The 20,000-nt window shown below is 44.0% G+C and overlaps 1 protein-coding gene across 3 annotated transcripts in view; it reads right to left on the bottom strand.

Moving 5' to 3' along the window:
• The window catches only part of myo5b (myosin VB), a 68,797-nt gene that overhangs the window by 46,140 nt on the left and 2,657 nt on the right, over window positions 1–20,000 (bottom strand). For 2 of the 3 annotated variants that reach the window (XM_080766382.1, XM_080766383.1), the window contains exons 2-6: window positions 9,067–9,177; window positions 5,613–5,799; window positions 2,501–2,645; window positions 2,119–2,275; window positions 193–336 (exon numbers count right to left, since the gene is read on the bottom strand). In XM_080766382.1, coding sequence (XP_080622508.1) covers window positions 193–336; window positions 2,119–2,275; window positions 2,501–2,645; window positions 5,613–5,799; window positions 9,067–9,177 — 744 coding nt within the window. Of the gene's footprint in view, window positions 1–192; window positions 337–2,118; window positions 2,276–2,500; window positions 2,646–5,612; window positions 5,800–9,066; window positions 9,178–20,000 lie in introns of those variants that run through there. The other variant, XM_080766384.1, reaches the window with a different exon arrangement.

Below are 20,000 nucleotides of genomic sequence, written 5' to 3'. Positions count from 1 at the left end.
TATATGTATTACTATACTAGTAGTATAGTGTACTATACTAGTAGTACTATACTATTAGTAACACTACCCTAGACTCCTCCCACCACCCATAGACTCCTCCCACCACCCATAGACTCCTCCCACCACCCTAGACTCCTCCCACCTGGAACACCACCCTAGACTCCTCCCACCACCACCCTAGACTCCTCCCACCTGGAACACCACCCTAGACTTCTCCAGGAGGTAGGTCCTCATGTTGGCTCCGATGATGTGGAATCTCTCGTCGAAGCCGATCTGGATGTACTTCCCGAAGCGGGAACTGTTGTCGTTCCTCGTTGTCTTGGCGTTCCCGATGGCCTGGAGAGAGAGAGTGATGGTTTTAAAGGTCTCTCTCCCCTGGAGAGAGAGAGCGATGGTTTTAAAGGGCGCTCGCCCCTGGAGAGAGAGAGCGATGGTTTTAAAGGGCGCTCGCCCCTGGAGAGAGAGAGCGATGGTTTTAAAGGGCGCTCACCCCTGGAGAGAGAGAGCGATGGTTTTAAAGGGCGCTCGCCCCTGGAGAGAGAGTGATGGTTTTAAAGGGCGCTCGCCCCTGGAGAGAGAGCGATGGTTTTAAAGGGCGCTCGCCCCTGGAGAGAGAGCGATGGTTTTAAAGGGCGCTCGCCCCTGGAGAGAGAGTGATGGTTTTAAAGGGCGCTCGCCCCTGGAGAGAGAGTGATGGTTTTAAAGGGCGCTCGCCCCTGGAGAGAGAGCGATGGTTTTAAAGGGCGCTCGCCCCTGGAGAGAGAGAGCCATGGTTTTAAAGGGCGCTCGCCCCTGGAGAGAGAGCGATGGTTTTAAAGGTCGCTCGCCCCTGGAGAGAGAGAGCGATGGTTTTAAAGGGCGCTCGCCCCTGGAGAGAGAGTGATGGTTTTAAAGGGCGCTCGCCCCTGGAGAGAGAGAGTTATGGTTTTAAAGGGCGCTCGCCCCTGGAGAGAGAGCGATGGTTTTAAAGGTCGCTCGCCCCTGGAGAGAGAGAGCCATGGTTTTAAAGGGCGCTCGCCCCTGGAGAGAGAGTGATGGTTTTAAAGGGCGCTCGCCCCTGGAGAGAGAGAGTTATGGTTTTAAAGGGCGCTCGCCCCTGGAGAGAGAGCGATGGTTTTAAAGGTCGCTCGCCCCTGGAGAGAGAGAGCCATGGTTTTAAAGGGCGCTCGCCCCTGGAGAGAGAGTGATGGTTTTAAAGGGCGCTCGCCCCTGGAGAGAGAGAGCCATGGTTTTAAAGGGCGCCCGCCCCTGGAGAGAGAGAGCCATGGTTTTAAAGGGCGCCCGCCCCTGGAGAGAGAGAGCCATGGTTTTAAAGGGCGCTCGCCCCTGGAGAGAGAGCCATGGTTTTGCAACCTCCACAGTTGCAACACTCACTTCACAGGGGTGGGATTTTTATTATTATTACAGTATTAGTATTTTTCTTATGAAAGCAGAGAGTCTACTGTTTCATACGGTATATAGTATGTACATGTCGCTATAGGCCTTATTTTGTGAATAATTGTTCAGGTCCATGCCTTCTCTGAAGTTCTCTCTGGTGGGTGCAAGCTGCATTCAATAACCAATTACTGACAAACTGTACATGGGATTAATGTGTACTGTTTTCTGTACTGTACTGTGTATAGTATGTATAGGATATTATTTGTGTTCATTTTTATATCTGTCTGTCAATGGCTGTCAAACTTCAACCTTCCATAACTCTGCTGTCTGTTCAAGCGAGCAGAGTTCAGGCAAAAGCAGGTGTTACAAAAAGGTCAATATCTCCAGAATGGAAGATGGTAAAATCAAAATTTATTTTTTAAATTGAAGTGGACAAGTTAGGTTTTCTTTTGGCCCCGACATTTTTTTTCCTTCAATGTAAAGTCCATAGCACACCAGGGCTAAAGAAAAAAGAATACTGTAGCAGTCAATGTGCTCAATGTCTGCCAAGGACTTAATTAACTGATTTTTTAGCAACTCCCGTAGCGCCAACGACGTCTTTATCGTCTTTTTAGGACGTGTATAACGTTGGGCAAAAAACAAAAAATAAATAAATTAAAATAAATAAATAAAATGTATAGAAACTGGCGCTCAGGGACTTTTTGGCACCCCTTAGTAGCGATGAATGAGTTATTAACTCACCTCCATGATGGGGCTGGAGGCCAGGACCTTCTCCTCTACGTTGGTGTCGCTGAAGGATCCTCCCACGGTGGCGAAGTATCGCATGGCGTACTTAGCGGAGACCGTCTTCCCCGCGCCCGACTCCCCGCTGACGATGATGGACTGGTTCCTCTGGTCCCTGCACGCACGCACACACACACACACACACACACAGTCACACACACACACACACACGCACACACTAATCATTTATTTATGTCCACATAAGAGACACAATACACACAAGGTGCTGTACAGGATGATGCAATCAGCAAATACTGGACGACAACAAAAGCATGTCGGCCTCCTCTAAAAACAATAACAGTAACAGTAACAGTAACAATAACAGTAACAGTAACAGTACCGTGCCATCTGCTTGTAAGCCTCCTCGGCCACAGCGAAGATATGAGGGTCCATGTCTCCCATGTTCTGACCGCTGTAGGCCGTGATCACCTCCTCTCCATATATGGAGAGCTGTTCGTAGGGGTTGATGGCCACCAGTACGATGCCTGGAGACACAGGAGACATCAAACCATCACTACTATGTGCCAGGATACCATTCCACACTCACTCCAGAGGGCCACTATAGTTCCACACTCCCTCCAGAGGACCACTATAGTTCCACACCCACTCCACCACTATAGTGGCCCTCTGGAGTGAGTGTGGAACTATAGTGGCCCTCTGGAGTGAGTGTGGAACTATAGTGGCCCTCTGGAGTGAGTGTGGAACTATAGTGGCCCCCTGGAGTGGGTGTGGAACTATAGTGGCCCTCTGGAGTGAGTGTGGAACTATAGTGGCCCTCTGGAGTGAGTGTGGAACTATAGTGGCCCTCTGGAGTGAGTGTGGAACTATAGTGGCCCTCTGGAGTGAGTGTGGAACTATAGTGGCCCTCTGGAGTGGGTGTGGAACTATAGTGGCCCTCTGGAGTGAGTGTGGAACTATAGTGGCCCTCTGGAGTGGGTGTGGAACTATAGTGGTCCTCTGGAGTGAGTGTGGAACTATAGTGGTCCTCTGGAGTGAGTGTGGAACTATAGTGGCCCTCTGGAGTGAGTGTGGAACTATAGTGGCCCTCTGGAGTGAGTGTGGAACTATAGTGGTCCTCTGGAGTGAGTGTGGAACTATAGTGGCCCTCTGGAGTGAGTGTGGAACTAGATGGGTGTTAGATCATCTATTTTTGCTATTTTTTAATTGGAATCCTGAAAAGTAACCTTTTTTATTGAATTTCAAATGCATTTAGTGATAGTTATGTTAACTTTATGAACTGTTAACACGACATATTTTCAGATGGGGGTCCGTGGCCTAATAGAGATAATTCTGGGGGTCTTCGACATGAAAAAGGTTGAGCACCAACTGACATAGAAACATGGGGTTTTTAATGGATCGGTGGGGGCCACATGTGGGCCCCGGGCCGCCAGGTGGGGGCCACATGTGGGCCCCGGGCCGCCAGTTAGGGGCCAAATGTGGGCCCCGGGCCGCCAGTTAGGGGCCACATGTGGGCCCCAGGCCACTAGTTGCCCACCCCTGAGATAAGGCTTCAACACCTTTTTGGTCAAACGCTTATTTATTTTGCTAAAACAATGTATTAATCTGTACTTTCCTTTTTTTAATGACCAAGATGAATAAATGAACTGAACTGAACCTTTATTGTTGTCATTATTATTGTTGTTGACGTGTTTTGCTGTTATTGTTGTGAAATAATAAGATCCACTTACTGTTCTGCAGCTAACTCCTTCTCACACTCATTATCTCCGCTTCTTAACGAACATCATGAGTTGTGACCGAATGCGCGCACACACACACACACACACACAAGAGTGTGTGTGTGTGTGTGTGTGTGTGTGTGTGTGTGTGTGTGTGTGTGTGTGTGTGTGTGTGTGTGCAGTCACAAGACACAGCGAGCGTAGCCTCTCAGCCCAGCTGATAAAATCATCTTAATCAGTTTGACATCTTTACTTTAACCCTCCAGTGGGTTTATCACAACAAGATCCATTGTTTATGTATCATTTCAGCCACGGACCACCGTATGATGACATTTAGCCTCTCAGACCCATTTGAGCCACGGACCACCGTATGATGACATTTAGCCTCTCAGACCCAAAACTAAAGAATATTTTGTTGTCGTTGGGATGATATTTTAATTCGTTCACAATTCCATGTATGCTGTATTGATGTTGGTATACTGTACCCTGAACGTGAACGCGTGAACGTCAGTCTCGCTTTTCACTTTTCTGTTCAACAGTGTCCTAAAACCAGCTAAAACACTCTCTAAACAGGCCTTAACCCATTCTGGACGGGAACCCCTTTTGGTGTTTCTAGCATTATGTTATACTTTAGCTATTGGAAAATAGCAGACCTACAAGCTCGTAGCTTGTAGATCTGCTATTTTTTAAAATGTGGCTTTGAAGTCTTTGAATATAGATTTTCAGATGGGGTCAATTACATATCATTTTTGGGGTCCTTGACGTGAAATATTGAGCACCACTGATATAGAAACATTATGTATTTCAGAAAACTGTCGTGATTTAGAAGACCTTTTTATTTATTTCGACGTCAGGCCTAAATGGGTTAATATGCAGCGGAAAAAACACCAATCTGTGCCGTCTCCTGACAGCAAATTAAACCTAATCACTCTCTGATTATGTTTAATCAGTCTCTGATTATGTTTAATCAGTGCGTCAGCGAGTCTCTCACTGACGCACTGGACCAGGACTGGACCAGGACTGGACCAGGACTAGACCAGGACTAGACCACAGTAACAGGTTAGGGTGCGTTAGGTTTACGTACCACAGTAAGTGTATATGTTGTTGCTCTCCAGGAAGGGGGTGGGGTTAGGGTTAGGGTGTGTTAGGTTTACGTACCACAGTAGGTGTAGATGTTGTTGGACTCCAGGAAGCGAACCCTCAGGTTGTGGGGTGGGGTTAGGGTTAGGGTGCGTTAGGTTTACGTACCACAGTAGGTGTAGATGTTGTTGCTCTCCAGGAAGGGGGTGGGGTTAGGGTGTGTTAGGTTTACGTACCACAGTAGGTGTAGATGTTGTTGCTCTCCAGGAAGGGGGTGGGGTTAGGGTTAGGGTGCGTTAGGTTTACGTACCACAGTAGGTGTAGATGTTGTTGAACTCCAGGAATCGAACCCTCAGGTTGTGGGGTGGGGTTAGGGTTAGGGTGCGTTAGGTTTACGTACCACAGTAAGTGTATATGTTGTTGCTCTCCAGGAAGGGGGTGGGGTTAGGGTTAGGGTGCGTTAGGTTTACGTACCACAGTAGGTGTAGATGTTGTTGCTCTCCAGGAAGGGGGTGGGGTTAGGGTTAGGGTGCGTTAGGTTTACGTACGACAGTAGGTGTAGATGTTGTTGCTCTCCAGGAAGGGGGTGGGGTTAGGGTTAGGGTGCGTTAGGTTTACGTACCACAGTAGGTGTAGATGTTGTTGCTCTCCAGGAAGGGGGTGGGGTTAGGGTTAGGGTGCGTTAGGTTTACGTACCACAGTAGGTGTAGATGTTGTTGGACTCCAGGAATCGAACCCTGAGGTTGTGAAGCACAGCAGGTTCGTGGAGGTAGCTGAGTGCCGTCAGGTCGTTCTCGCCAACCAGGATGTCCGGGTTCCGCAGGAAGGGGAGGGGCTTAGCTTTGTTGGCTCCTCCCCCTCCTCCGATTGGGTAGTCCAGCGCCTGGGGAGAGAGTAGCTGTTAACTCCTTTACACCTTTACTCCTTTACACCTGAGACCAGATTACACCTTCACACCCGAGACCAGATTCTACAAAACATGTCTTCTAAATCCTGACAGTTTTCTGAAAAACCCTCATGTTTCTATATCAGTGGTTCTCACAGGGTTAAACCCTCAGGTTTCTATATCAGTGGTTCTGATAGGGTTAAAACCTCATGTTTCTATATCAGTGGTTCTCACAGGGTTAAACCTCATGTTTCTATATCAGTGGTTCTCACAGGGTTAAACCCTCATGTTTCTATATCAGTGGTTCTCACAGGGTTAAACCTCATGTTTCTATATCAGTGGTTCTCACAGGGTTAAACCTCATGTTGCTATATCAGTGGTTCTCACAGGGTTAAAACCTCATGTTTCTATATCAGTGGTTCTCACAGGGTTAAACCCTCATGTTTCTATATCAGTGGTTCTCACACACAGGGTTAAACCCTCATGTTTCTATATCAGTGGTTCTCACAGGGTTAAAACCCTCATGTTTCTATATCAGTGGTTCTCACAGGGTTAAACCCTCATGTTTCTATATCAGTGGTTCTCACAGGGTTAAACCCTCATGTTTCTATATCAGTGGTTCTCACAGGGTTAAACCCTCATGTTTCTATATCAGTGGTTCTCACAGGGTTAAACCTCATGTTTCTATATCAGTGGTTCTCACAGGGTTAAACCTCATGTTGCTATATCAGTGGTTCTCACAGGGTTAAAACCTCATGTTTCTATATCAGTGGTTCTCACAGGGTTAAACCCTCATGTTTCTATATCAGTGGTTCTCACACACAGGGTTAAACCCTCATGTTTCTATATCAGTGGTTCTCACAGGGTTAAAACCCTCATGTTTCTATATCAGTGGTTCTCACAGGGTTAAACCCTCATGTTTCTATATCAGTGGTTCTCACAGGGTTAAACCCTCATGTTTCTATATCAGTGGTTCTCACAGGGTTAAACCCTCATGTTTCTATATCAGTGGTTCTCACAGGGTTAAAACCTCAGGTTTCTATATCAGTGGTTCTGATAGGGTTAAAACCTCATGTTTCTATATCAGTGGTTCTCACAGGGTTAAACCCTCAGGTTTCTATATCAGTGGTTCTGATAGGGTTAAAACCTCATGTTTCTATATCAGTGGTTCTCACAGGGTTAAACCTCATGTTTCTATATCAGTGGTTCTCACAGGGTTAAACCCTCATGTTTCTATATCAGTGGTTCTCACAGGGTTAAACCTCATGTTTCTATATCAGTGGTTCTGATAGGGTTAAACCCTCATGTTTCTATATCAGTGGTTCTCACAGGGTTAAACCCTCATGTTTCTATATCAGTGGTTCTCACAGGGTTAAACCCTCATGTTTCTATATCAGTGGTTCTCACAGGGTTAAACCCTCATGTTTCTATATCAGTGGTTCTCACAGGGTTAAAACCTCAGGTTTCTATATCAGTGGTTCTGATAGGGTTAAAACCTCATGTTTCTATATCAGTGGTTCTCACAGGGTTAAACCCTCATGTTTCTATATCAGTGGTTCTCACAGGGTTAAAACCTCAGGTTTCTATATCAGTGGATCTCACAGGGTTAAAACCTCATGTTTCTATATCAGTGGATCTCACATGTTAAACCCTAATGTTTCTATATCAGTGGTTCTCACGGGGTTAAAACCTCATGTTTCTATATCAGTGGTTCTCACAGGGTTAAAACCACATGTTTCTATATCAGTGGTTCTCACAGGGTTAAAACCTCATGTTTCTATATCAGTGGTTCTCACAGGGTTAAAACCTCATGTTTCTATATCAGTGGTTCTCACACTATTTCATGTCAAGGATTGAAGCCCCCAAAAACAATCTCAGTACAGTACAGTACAGTACAGTACAGTACAGTACAGTACAGTACAGTACAGTACAGTACAGTACAGTACAGCAGCGGTTCTCAACCCGTGGGTCGCGACCCCTCTGGGGGTCGCCAAAGTATTTGGGGGGTTCCCCAAATTATATATTTTTTTTAAAAGGCAAATGAATGGCTGGAAAAAGGAAATGAAGAGTTTACATATAGTACACAATGACATAGTTAGGCATACCATTTTCTGAATTACCAAAAAGAGGACACATGCGCGCGTGCATGTGCACATGCGTGTGCGCATGCATGTCGTGGATGTGCCGTGCGTGAGCGGTTCTGTTTGAATTAAATTCATTTGTCAAAAAAAATTGGCTCCTAAATTTGATCAAATATGCTCTATATTAGTTATGTATTTATTTAAAGCAGTGGCTCTCAAAGGTGTGATCCAGGGACCCTCATGGTTCCTTGAGGGGGCTGATCTACATCCACACGTGAGCTTGTAAATGTTTTTGTTTCAAAATAGGGCCTTACATATCTTCAGATGGGGTATCGTGGACGTCAGCAAGGGCATGCTGTCACAACGGGTTCCTAACGCCAAATAAAATGGCTTCAGAACTCTCTACTCATACGAGCTTGTAGGTCTGCTATCTTTGAAAAATCAAAGAACGACTGACATAGAAACATAGCTTTTTCAGAAAACTGTCAGGATTTGGAAGACATTTGTAGAATCTGATCTCAGGTCAGAATGGCGTTAAGGTTATGGTAGCTTATATGAGACAATGTAAACACACTGAACATAGTGAAGTGAACGTTATTCCTGAGCGGCTCAGCCCTGCGGTTGAGGCAGCGCTGGCCGAACGGTTTGCGGAGCGGTCTTGATATCGGAAGGTCGCTAGTTCGTATCCCCGGACCGGCACGTTAAAATTACCACCGCTGAAGTGCCTGGGTCTGTACAGGGCCTGGCTGTAAACAAGTTCTTGAGCTTAGTCCAGTTACCCTGGGTAAACATAGTACCTTTCCTTTCCTTAGTCCAGTTACCCTGGGTAAACATAGTACCTTTCCTTTCCTTAGTCCAGTTACCCTGGGTAAACATAGTACCTTTCCTTTCCTTAGTCCAGTTACCCTGGGTAAACATAGTACCTTTCCTTTCCTTAGTCCAGTTACCCTGCAGGGTAAACATAGTACCTTTCCTTTCCTTAGTCCAGTTACCCTGCAGGGTAAACATGGTACCTTTCCTTTCCTTAGTCCAGTTACCCTGCAGGGTAAACAACATAGTACCTTTCCTTTCCTTAGTCCAGTTACCCTGCAGGGTAAACATATTTTCCTTTCCGCTCCTCGCCTGTATTAAGGCGTCTTACTGGTTAATTATAGTTGTATGTATAAATATTAATTATAGTTACGGTATCATCTTCCAGTCTGAGGTGGAGGACAGGCTGTCCTTCGCTGTAATCTGACGTGATCTCTGCTGCTCTCCACACATCGTCTGGGTCTGGGATCCACACTCTGGTGTACTGGAAACATATAAATATATAGAAACATACATATAAATATATAGAAACATATACATATATATAGAAACATTAGACATGTAATCTGCCGCTCTCCACACATCATCAGATCAGTTATTCATTAACGAAATTAATTAAAATGCAATTGATGGTAATGATCCAGCCCTGGTGAACAGTAGATGGTCAAGTCACTATACATTCACCCATTCACACGCACGTGCAGACCATAGACTGTAAAAAATATGGACAAAGCGTTCCGCGGGTCTAACATGAACATAAAATGGAGCCTGTCAGTCCTTGCAATGGAAGTCGCCATCTTTCTAGATCCGTTTGGGCCCAGCTCAGGCCAGCTGGCCCATTGGCTGGCCCAGACAACGAGGCGGGACTTCCCCCTTCTTCTTTGTTGGTTTTTATTTTGACTCGAGTGGGTGGGGGATCCCGTTTATAGACTGTAACGGTAGCCACGCCCCTCAGAACATGCGCGACTTTATGGTCATTATTTTTATAAATGGGACCATAATTTTCCAAAAAGAATATTATGACATTAGAAATGAGACTTTAAACTAGTGACTGGAAGCAGAAAGTATTCATGACCATGTTTATTAAGGTAATACAGTCTAGGTGAAGTTGGGCCAAAATACATGGACTTCTATGGGGCTATGGGTTTTTCTGGGTCCAGTGACAGCGCCACAACAGGCCATTATATGAACTTTCATTTCCTTAGTGGCTTCACAAAAGATCTGTCTGACTGCCCCCCTGGTGCAGACCCCTCCATGAAGTTGGCACCCCATATCATATGGGCCATATGATGAAAACATGAATAAAAAATGGTGTCATTCTTTAGCGCTGGACGTGTTCATTTCATCATTCTTTAGCGCTGGACGTGTTCATTTCATCATTCTTTAGCGCTGGACGTGTTCATTTCATCATTTTGTGCTGGTAACGTTTCTGAGATATTTTAAGTTGTCCTAGTCTGGTGTACTGGCGCCCCCTGTTGACCAGACCCCGTAATGACAGTGCTTAACATGGACTATAGGGGAGAAGAGATCCAGTAGAACTCTGAACATCGCAGATCTACAAGCTCACAACTCGTCACAGTCATTCTGACTTAAGGTTAAGGTCCGCCAAAATGCATTTCAGTCGACTAAATCAACTGTAGATTTAGTCGAATAAAGTCTTATGTAGTTGTATGTAGTTGGTTGACTAAAACTAGACTAAAACTAAACCTTTTCACTTGACAAAAATACGACTAAAACTGAATCAAAATCAGCTGTCAAACTCATCACTGCTTCATTCATGACAGCTGTCAATCAAACATCATGGCACCTGTCAATCAAACATCATGACAGCTGTCAATCAAACATGAATCCTTCTCCCATCATGACCGCTGTCAATCAACCATTTCTGCTCTCATTCATGACAGCTGTCAGTCAAACATCATGACAGCTGTCAGTCAAACATCATCACAGCTGTCAATCAAACATTCCTCCATCATAAGTGGTGCAGAGTTCAGATCCAATGGACCAATCAGAACAATTCAAGCTAAAAAAAACATTTATCCTAATCTGTAGATAATCCTTTGTTTACCAAACTGTAACTTGTGTGTGTGTGTGTGTGTGTGTGTGTGTGTGTGTGTGTGTGTGTCTGCTATTGTCTGCTCCAACGCTAAGTGGGTCATTTCAGGACAGGAATTCCACAGAGCTAATGAATGGAGGCCTTATGATGTATGTATGTAATTATGTATGTATGTATGTATGTATGTATGTATGTATATATATATATATATATATATATATATATATATAGGCCTACACACAGAGAGAGAGAGAGAGAGAGAGAGAGAGAGGGGGGGGGGGGGGGGGGAGAGAAATGTTAATTTACCCATTAGGGTCCATTAGGTTCCAAACTATCATTTAGCTGGGGACCCCACGTTGGGCTGTACATCTTTAATGCAAGTAAAGATAAACAACATTATCCTGTTGCTGAAAATATTTTAAAAATGTTCCTGAGGGTGATGTGGAATAGTGGGATAGCGTTAGGGTCCATTTGGTTCCATTTGGAATAGTGGGATAGCGTTAGGGTCCATTTGGTTCCATTTGGAATAGTGGGACAGTGTTAGGGTCCATTTGGTTCACATTTGTACCCTCTCAGAGTTACATTAGCACTTAGCAGTGATTTTACAATATAAATCGGGGGTCCCAGATATATAAATGCCATTAAATGGGGGTCCGTGGACTAATGCATGTCAAACTGGGGATCCTTGAGATTAAACGGGTTGAGAATCACTGCTAGAGCCGTAGAAATGTCCCCTCATGGGGGTCCCTGAATAAATATCTTCTCTCATGGGGGTCCCTGGCACATGTCTTCAAATGGGGGTCTGATTAGTGTAAATGTGGGGGTCCTTGACATGAAAAGGTCTGGGACCCACGACCTTAGAGTATATATACTCTAAGCCCACGACCCACTAGTTACATATAAGACAAACTCACTTGGAATGGAAATTAAATGGATTTCTTGTAACTTAGTAATGCTGGTCTCAAGATTCAATTCAAGTTTCAATAATTTATTTGCCATGTCAACAAGTTGATAGGAATTTGTCTTGGTTCATACTCAACATATACAGACAACCATAGATACACAAACAAGAAGGACAGTACAATACAAAAACCAGCAGCATAGGAAATTACATTCAGTTCACACTTACATTCAAGTGCTATAATTATGCATATGAGTTCAGATGTCTAATGGCTACGGGGTAAGTGCTATCCCTGAAGCGACATGTTGAGCTCTGGATACTTCTATATCTCCTGCCTGATGGGAGGAGATTGAAGAGGTGATGTGCAGGATGGGAGTTGTCTGCAATGATTTTATTTGCCTTCCTAATTATTCTGGTGGAATAGAGTGAGGAAAGTGTAGGGAGGCTGCATCCTATGTTTTTTGATGCGCGACGTACTACTCTTTCCAGCTTTGATTTGTCTTGAGAGGTTGTGTGACCAAACCAGACAAGCATGGAGAAGGTGAGAACACTTTCAATAGTGGCCCTATAGAAGTGAGTCATGGCTGCTTGGCTGACTTTAAACTTCTTAAGCTGCCGCAGGAAATAGAGACGCTGGTGTGATTGACCTATTATGAGACTGGTGTTAAGATCCCATGGAGGTTTCATGGATGGTGGTCCCTAGGAACCGGAAGGAGGAAACTCTTTCTACCTCTTCCCCATTGATGAAGAGGGGGGGGGAGGGGACTCGATATCTTTTTCCTAAAATCTATGAACATCTCTTTGGTTTTAGAGATGTTTAGAATCAAGTTGTAAATCTCACACCATCTCACCAGCTCCTCTACTGCTCTGCGGTAGTCGGTTTCAACCTCGTTGGTAAGGGTTAGGGTTACTACTAAAGATGTGTCATCAGCAAACTTATACATCATAACTGTACTAAAATGAGATTGACAGAAATGAGTATAGAATGAGTACAGAAGTGGAGAAAGGACGCACCCCTGGGGGGCCCCAGTGTTTAGGAGCCTCGACAGCGAGACGAGATCACCTATTTTGACCACCTGTTTCCTGTCACATAGAAAATTAAAGATCCATTTACATAGATGTGTGCTGACGCCTAGCTCCTGTAGGGTTGAAATCAGCTTCCCAGGCACTATTGTATTAAATGCGGAGCTGAAGTCAACAGAAAGTACACGAGCATAGGTGGATCTGGATTCTAGTTGTTGAGTAATAGTGTGCATGCAGACAGAGGGACACTGCATCATCTACACTCCTATTTGCTCTGTAGGCAAATAGGTGGGGATCTAGTGCTATGCTGGACAGGTGTTTACATACCAGTCGCTCAAAGACTTTCATAATGACAGATGTTACAACAGGCCTATAGTCATTAAGACAGGTGATATTATTTTCCTTTGGGACAGGAATGATAACCGCAGATTTAAAGCAAGCAGGCACAGTACAGAGTTCAAGTGACCAGTTGAAAATGGAAGTGAGGACAGGTGCAAGTTGGTCGGCACAGTGCTTTAGTGTGGCAGACGACACGCCATCAGGCCCTGCCGCCTTTCTGGGGTTTTGCTGACGGAGCAACCGTCTGACATCATGTTCATGTATGTTGGGTGGAGAGTCACCCTGCTCTCTTGGAAAAGAGACGGGACTGTGAGAAAAGCTCTTGAAAACAAACTATTGCATTGTGAGTTTGAGTTGACAATCAATTCACACACACACACACACACACACACACACACACACACTTCATTTGAATAGGAGATAATGGTGGGCGGGGTCAAGGCTGCTAAACAGGTTCCGTGTGAAAGGTGAGTGAGAGTGACATAATGCTCGCTCGCGCACACACACACACACACACACACACACACACACACACACACACACACACACACACACACACACACACACACACACACACACACACACACACACACACACACACACCTGTGCATGTAAACAGAGTCTGCTACCTCTGAGACAGTTTCTAAATCCTGACCTAAAGTTTTCTGAAAAACTTCACATATTGATATTATAGCAGCATCAATTTATGTATTTATGTAGTTTATGTTTTAATACTGTACATTACTGTACAGAACCCCAGAACGGGTTAAACACTTCTTTAAATCGGAGGCTTTTCTCTTTTTAATGATATTTAATACTGTACATTACTGTACAGAACCCCAGAAAGGGTTAAACACTTCTTTAAATCGGTCTTTAAAACTGTTTAACCCTTTAGACCCCAGTTCCATTCTATTTAACCCTTTAGACCCCAGTTCCATTCTGTTTAACCCTTTAGACCCCAGTTCCGTTCTATTTAACCCTTTAGACCCCAGTTCCATTCTAACTGTTTAACCCTTTAGACCCCAGTTCCGTTCTGACTGCCTTCGGTGTGGAGTCGGTCACACCCACGATGTGACGTAGCTCTGTTTACATCAAACGTCACGTCAAGGACCCCCACATTGACACTCATCAGCCCTGCGGACCCCCATTTGAAGAGATATTCCAGGGACCCCCATTTGAAGAGATATTCCAGGGACCCCCATTTGAAGAGATATTCCAGGGACCCCCATTTGAAGAGATATTCCAGGGACCCCCATTTGAAGAGATATTCCAGGGACCCCCACGAGGGAAGATTTATACGGCTTTGATTTGGCGCTGCACTGTGGTGACATGGACTAGGGCTTCGCTTATGCGGGCCCTTTTTGTCTAAGACAAATGTCTTCCTCGGGAGACTAATAAAGTATATCTCTCTATCTCTATCTCTAGCAGTGATTCTCAACCCGTTTAATCTCAAGGACCCCCAGTTTGACATGCATTAGTCTACGGAGTCGGACCCCCATTTAATGGCATCTCTATCTCTGGGGCCCCCGATTTATATTGTAAAATCAATGTTCATTTATAACTTTGAGAGTGTACATTTGTACACTCTCAGAGTTACAGACCTGTAACGGTCCATTTGGTTCCATGTGTTACACTCTGAGAGTTACAGACCCGTAAGGGTCCATTTGGTTCCTAACTATCATTTAGCTGGGGACCCACTGGAACTCCCTCATGGACCCCTGGGGGTCCCCGGACCCCACTTTGGTAACCACTGCTTTACTCCATTCATCCGGGAGGGGACCCTTAGGGGTTTATGTTTACACAATGCTGTACCTCCAACTGTATATACTTTATGTTTACACAATGCTGTACCTCCAACTGTATATACTTTATGTTTACACAATACTGTACCTCCAACTGTATATACTTTATGTTTACACAATGCTGTACCTCCAACTGTATATACGTTATGTTTACACAATGCTGTACCTCCAACTGTATATACTTTATGTTTACACAATGCTGTACCTCCAACTGTATATACTTTATGTTTACACAATGCTGTACCTCCAACTGTATATACTTTCCCCATTTTAACAGTTTTTATTGTATTTTGACACTTGCTTTGGCAATGTAAACGTTTATTACACGCATTAGAAACAAGACCAAATAAACTACACTTTAGAAACAACACCAAATAAACAACTACACTTTAGAAACAAGACCAAATAAACAACTACACTTTAGAAACAAGACCAAATAAACAACTACACTTTAGAAACAAGACCAAATAAACAACTACACTTTAGAAACAAGACCAAATAAACAACTTTAGAAACAAGACCAAATAAACAACTACACTGTAGAAACAAGACCAAATAAACAACTACACTTTAGAAACAAGACCAAATAGACAACCACACTTTAGAAACAAGACCAAATAAACAACTACACTTTAGAAACAAGACCAAATAGACAACCACACTTTAGAAACAAGACCAAATAAACAACCACACTTTAGAAACAAGACCAAATAAAAAACTACACTTTAGAAACAAGACCAAATAAACAACCACACTTTAGAAACAAGACCAAATAGCAACACACAACAATATTTACAGAAAACAAAACAAGAACAAACTGGCTTATAATGAGCAGACATGGCAACACTGCTGCCTGTGCTGTGTCAGCATAATGAGGAACTGCCCCACAGGTACAACCTGGGTGTGGCAACGTGCACGCACGCACACACACGCGCACACACACACACACACACACACACACATGCACACACACACACACACACACACACACACACACACACACACACACACACACACACACGGAAAGGGAACCTGTATGACCCAGAAATACAAAGTGCACACATGGTTCCCTTTTCACCTGCGTGCGTGCGTGCGTGCGTGTGCGTGCACTGGTATGAATAGGCCTACTCAAATGTACTTTTAGGAATCAGATCTACAAGCTCACTGTGCTCCTATGCTCTACAGGAATCAGATCTACAAGCTCACTGTGCTCCTATGCTCTACAGGAATCAGATCTACAAGCTCACTGTGCTCCTATGCTCTAGGAATCAGATCTACAAGCTCACTGTGCTCCTATGCTCTAGGAATCAGATCTACAAGCTCACTGTGCTCCTATGCTCTAGGAATCAGATCTACAAGCTCACTGTGCTCCTATGCTCTAGGAATCAGATCTACAAGCTCACTGTGCTCCTATGCTCTAGGAATCAGATCTACAAGCTCACTGTGCTCCTATGCTCTACAGGAATCAGATCTACAAGCTCACTGTGCTCCTATGCGCTAGGATAGATCAGATCTACAAGCTCGTAGCGCGGCAATCAGTCATTACGACGGCATCAGGGCACGGCCAAAACACATTTTAGTCGACTAAATCAACTGTAGATTCAGTCGACTAAAAAACCTTATGATATTTAGTCGACCAAAACTAGACTTAACACCAAAACATTCCAGGTGGCTAAAAATGTGACTAAAACTAAATGAAAACTAATTCAAGAGACTACGACTAAAACTAAAATAGAAATGTTGCTGTCGACACACCTATAAGACAAGAAAGACATCATTCAACTATGTCAAACTCGAGGCCCGGGGGCCAAATCAGGCCCGTGAATGAATTATCTTCGGCCCGCGGGATGATATTTAATTAGTATTAGAACTGGCCCTCTGGTATATTGCACGGACCACCATAATACTACAAGTTCCACAATGCACTGCGAGGAGTGCATAATTGTCACGTATCGAGGGCCGGCGAGCGCAAGCATGCGTCTTCTCTTCATTGATCAGCAGTGAAAGTATATCACTTTCAGCTACTCGCCCTCTCCCCAAAAATGGCCCGTGTGTTGAAATACAGTCCGGCCCTCGAATTGTACCAATTTCTTTATTTTGGCCCACTGTGTATTTCAGTTTGACATCCCTGGGCATTAACCCATTCTGACCGGGCACCCATTTTGGTGTTGGCATCATGTTATGCTTTAGCTATTGAAAAATAGCAGATCTACAAGCTCATAGCGCGCCACCAAGTGGCGCGATACGAGCTTGTAGGTCTGCTATTTTTGAAAAATCGAAGAGCGACTGACATTTTTTAGAATCTGATCTCAGGTCAGAATGGGTTAATCAGACCAGTGTGTGTCCAGTGGAAACCCTCGTATGAATCTGATCTCAGGTCAGAATGGGTTAAGCAACAGTAGTCCACTAGTTTACTAGTCCACTAGTAAATCCACTAGTCGACCTTGGTGGTACTGTATTCTTTCAGAGCGAACGGGGGGGGGGGGGTTCCCTGGAACAGCATATTTTCAGCGGCCGATTACAGATATGTTTGGGTGTCCTTGACATGAGAATGTTTGAGAACGACTGACACAGAAACCCGAGTATTTCAGAAAAGTGTCAGGATTTAGAAGACATTGGTAGAACGGTCCTGGCTCCGTCTCCCTCGTCCCTGAAATCATTATTTGCCAATTCTCTTACTATTTTGAAAATAATTTTAAAACAAGTTCAACTACAGCCAAACCTACATCTACACGTTGTGAGCTTGTAGATCGGCTATTTGAACTATTATTTAAAAGGTCACATGGTCATTGATGATCTCTGTGATCATGATGATGATGTCATTAATCATGATGATGTCACTGGTGTGCTGTGGATTTGTTTTAACCCATTTAGGCCTGACATCAAAATAAAAAAAGATATATACATATATATATATATATATATATATATATATATATATATATAAATCCTGACAGTTTTCTGAAATATACCTCATGTTTGTATGTGTCAGTGTTTCTATGTGTCAGGCCTACCAGCATGTGCACTTAAGCCTCTCCAGCTGATCCAAAATGCCGCAGCTCGCTTGGTCTTCAACCAGCCAAAGTTCTCACATGTCTCCCCCTGCTCCGCTCCCTCCACTGGCTCCCGGTCGCTGCCCGCACAGAATACAAAACTCTGATGCTGGCATTCAAAGCAACCAAAGGTATGGCTCCCCCATATCTCACAAGTATGATCGAACCCTACAAACCCTCCCGCTCACTCAGATCAGCCAACGCAGGGAAGTTGGATGTATACCTCACTAAAAACGCCGGGACAACAACGCTCCACACGTCCCAAACTCTTCTCCCTTCTGGCTCCAAAACTGTGGAATGCACTTCCCATTGCAGTCAGAACTGCAGCATCACTCCCAATCTTCCGCCGTAGTCTGAAAACCCACCTTTTCAGACTCCATCGTGGCCCATAGCACTTACCCCACCCCCTTAGATAGCATTTCTGTAGACTTAGATAGCATTTGACACAGACTTATAGCATGTTATGAAGACAGCACTATACTTGCATTGTATGTAGTCAAGTCATAGCACGTCATAGTACATATGTATAGCATAGTATAGTATATATGTATAGTTTCATTATATAGATATTCCACTGTTACGTTCTTAGCTCACGCATGTTGATGATAAATGTTTTTATGTGATGTATTCCCATGCTTTTTTGTTCTTGCTTAATGTAAATCGCTCTGGATTAAGAGCGTCTGCTAAATGCCTAAATTGTAAATTGTAAATTGTCAGTGGTTCTATGTGTCAGTGGTTCTATGTGTCAGTGTTTCTGTGTCAGTGGTGCTCAATATTTCATGTGAAATAAATATATATATTCAAAGATTTGTGCCGCATTTTCACGATGGTGAAAGAGTCAGCAACACACGTGCACACACACACACACACACACACACACTGCCAGCCAGCTACACAGTAAATACATACATTGATAAAATAAAATAAAGTGGACCCTTCCATTAGGGGTCCACTTGGTTGCCAGTTCTGCCGCACCTGGTCACAGAGTACAGTGTAATAAAGCCTGGATTATTTGTATTATTATTATTATTATCGATACTCGACATTCTCAGGATAAAAACACCGACGAGAACACTTTTAAAGTATTACTTTAATAGATTAAAATAGGTTTCCAGGATCATAAATAATTATACCGATGTAATATTTCTCAAAGTGACAACAAGTTTGTTGTGACGTGAGTGTGTGTTTGTGTAGAATAACAAAACAACTAAAATATGTAAATACAGTCTCTATATAAACACTTCCTTCTTACCTTCGTGAACAGCTCGTTGACTGACATGTTGTTGATCCGACGATAATTACAATAAGGTTACAACAACAACGACCTATTGATCACCGATACATAGATCGATATGATAACGTTGATAAAAATAAAGTGCTCGTCATGTTAATATAATTCCACTCCTCCTGATCCGTGGTATTTATAGATCCACATGTATGTCCAGTTTATATAGATCCCAATACAATGTTGTTTTCGTCACTTAATAAAGTTTAAAAACGTTGTTGTAATCCAAAAACATCAATCAGCGCCGCCAAGTAGCAGGTGGCTACAATGTGTCGAGTTTTAATACACACACACACACACACACACGAGTGGGTTTCCACTGTCTCACGCACACACATACAAACACACGCACACACACACACGCACACAAAACGCGCGTATATTAAATTACTTGCGATTAATTAATTGTGTCCATAAATAAATAAATAAACCAAAACATCCACAGCAAAAAGTGATCCTCCTGCACTCCGCTGGTCGAGAGACACCGAGACACACACACACAGAGAGAGAGAGAGAGAGAGAGAGAGAGAGAGAGAGAGAGAGAGAGCGCAACAGGTACTTCCTGCTCCCTATTTCCTGGGTGTTCCTTCACCTACACACACACACACACACACACACACGCACGCACGCACGCACGCACACACACACACACAATGCTACTGTAAACCACGCCCCCAGCCCCCCCCCCCCCCCCTCCTCCAAACAAGCTTCTGTCCTCATGGGAATTAGAGCAGGGGTTGCCATGTCTGCTCCTTATGAGCGATGTTGGGCTGTTTTGGTTTTTGTCTCTATAATAAAGCTTTTCTTGTAAATAATAAAAATCACACCCGTGTGAAGTGAGCGGTGCT

This window comes from Protomyctophum bolini (genome assembly GCF_963924005.1).
Source record: "Protomyctophum bolini genome assembly, chromosome: 6".
In the NCBI taxonomy this organism is placed as follows: domain Eukaryota; kingdom Metazoa; phylum Chordata; class Actinopteri; order Myctophiformes; family Myctophidae; genus Protomyctophum; species Protomyctophum bolini.
This window is presented reverse-complemented; position numbering and strand designations above follow the sequence as displayed.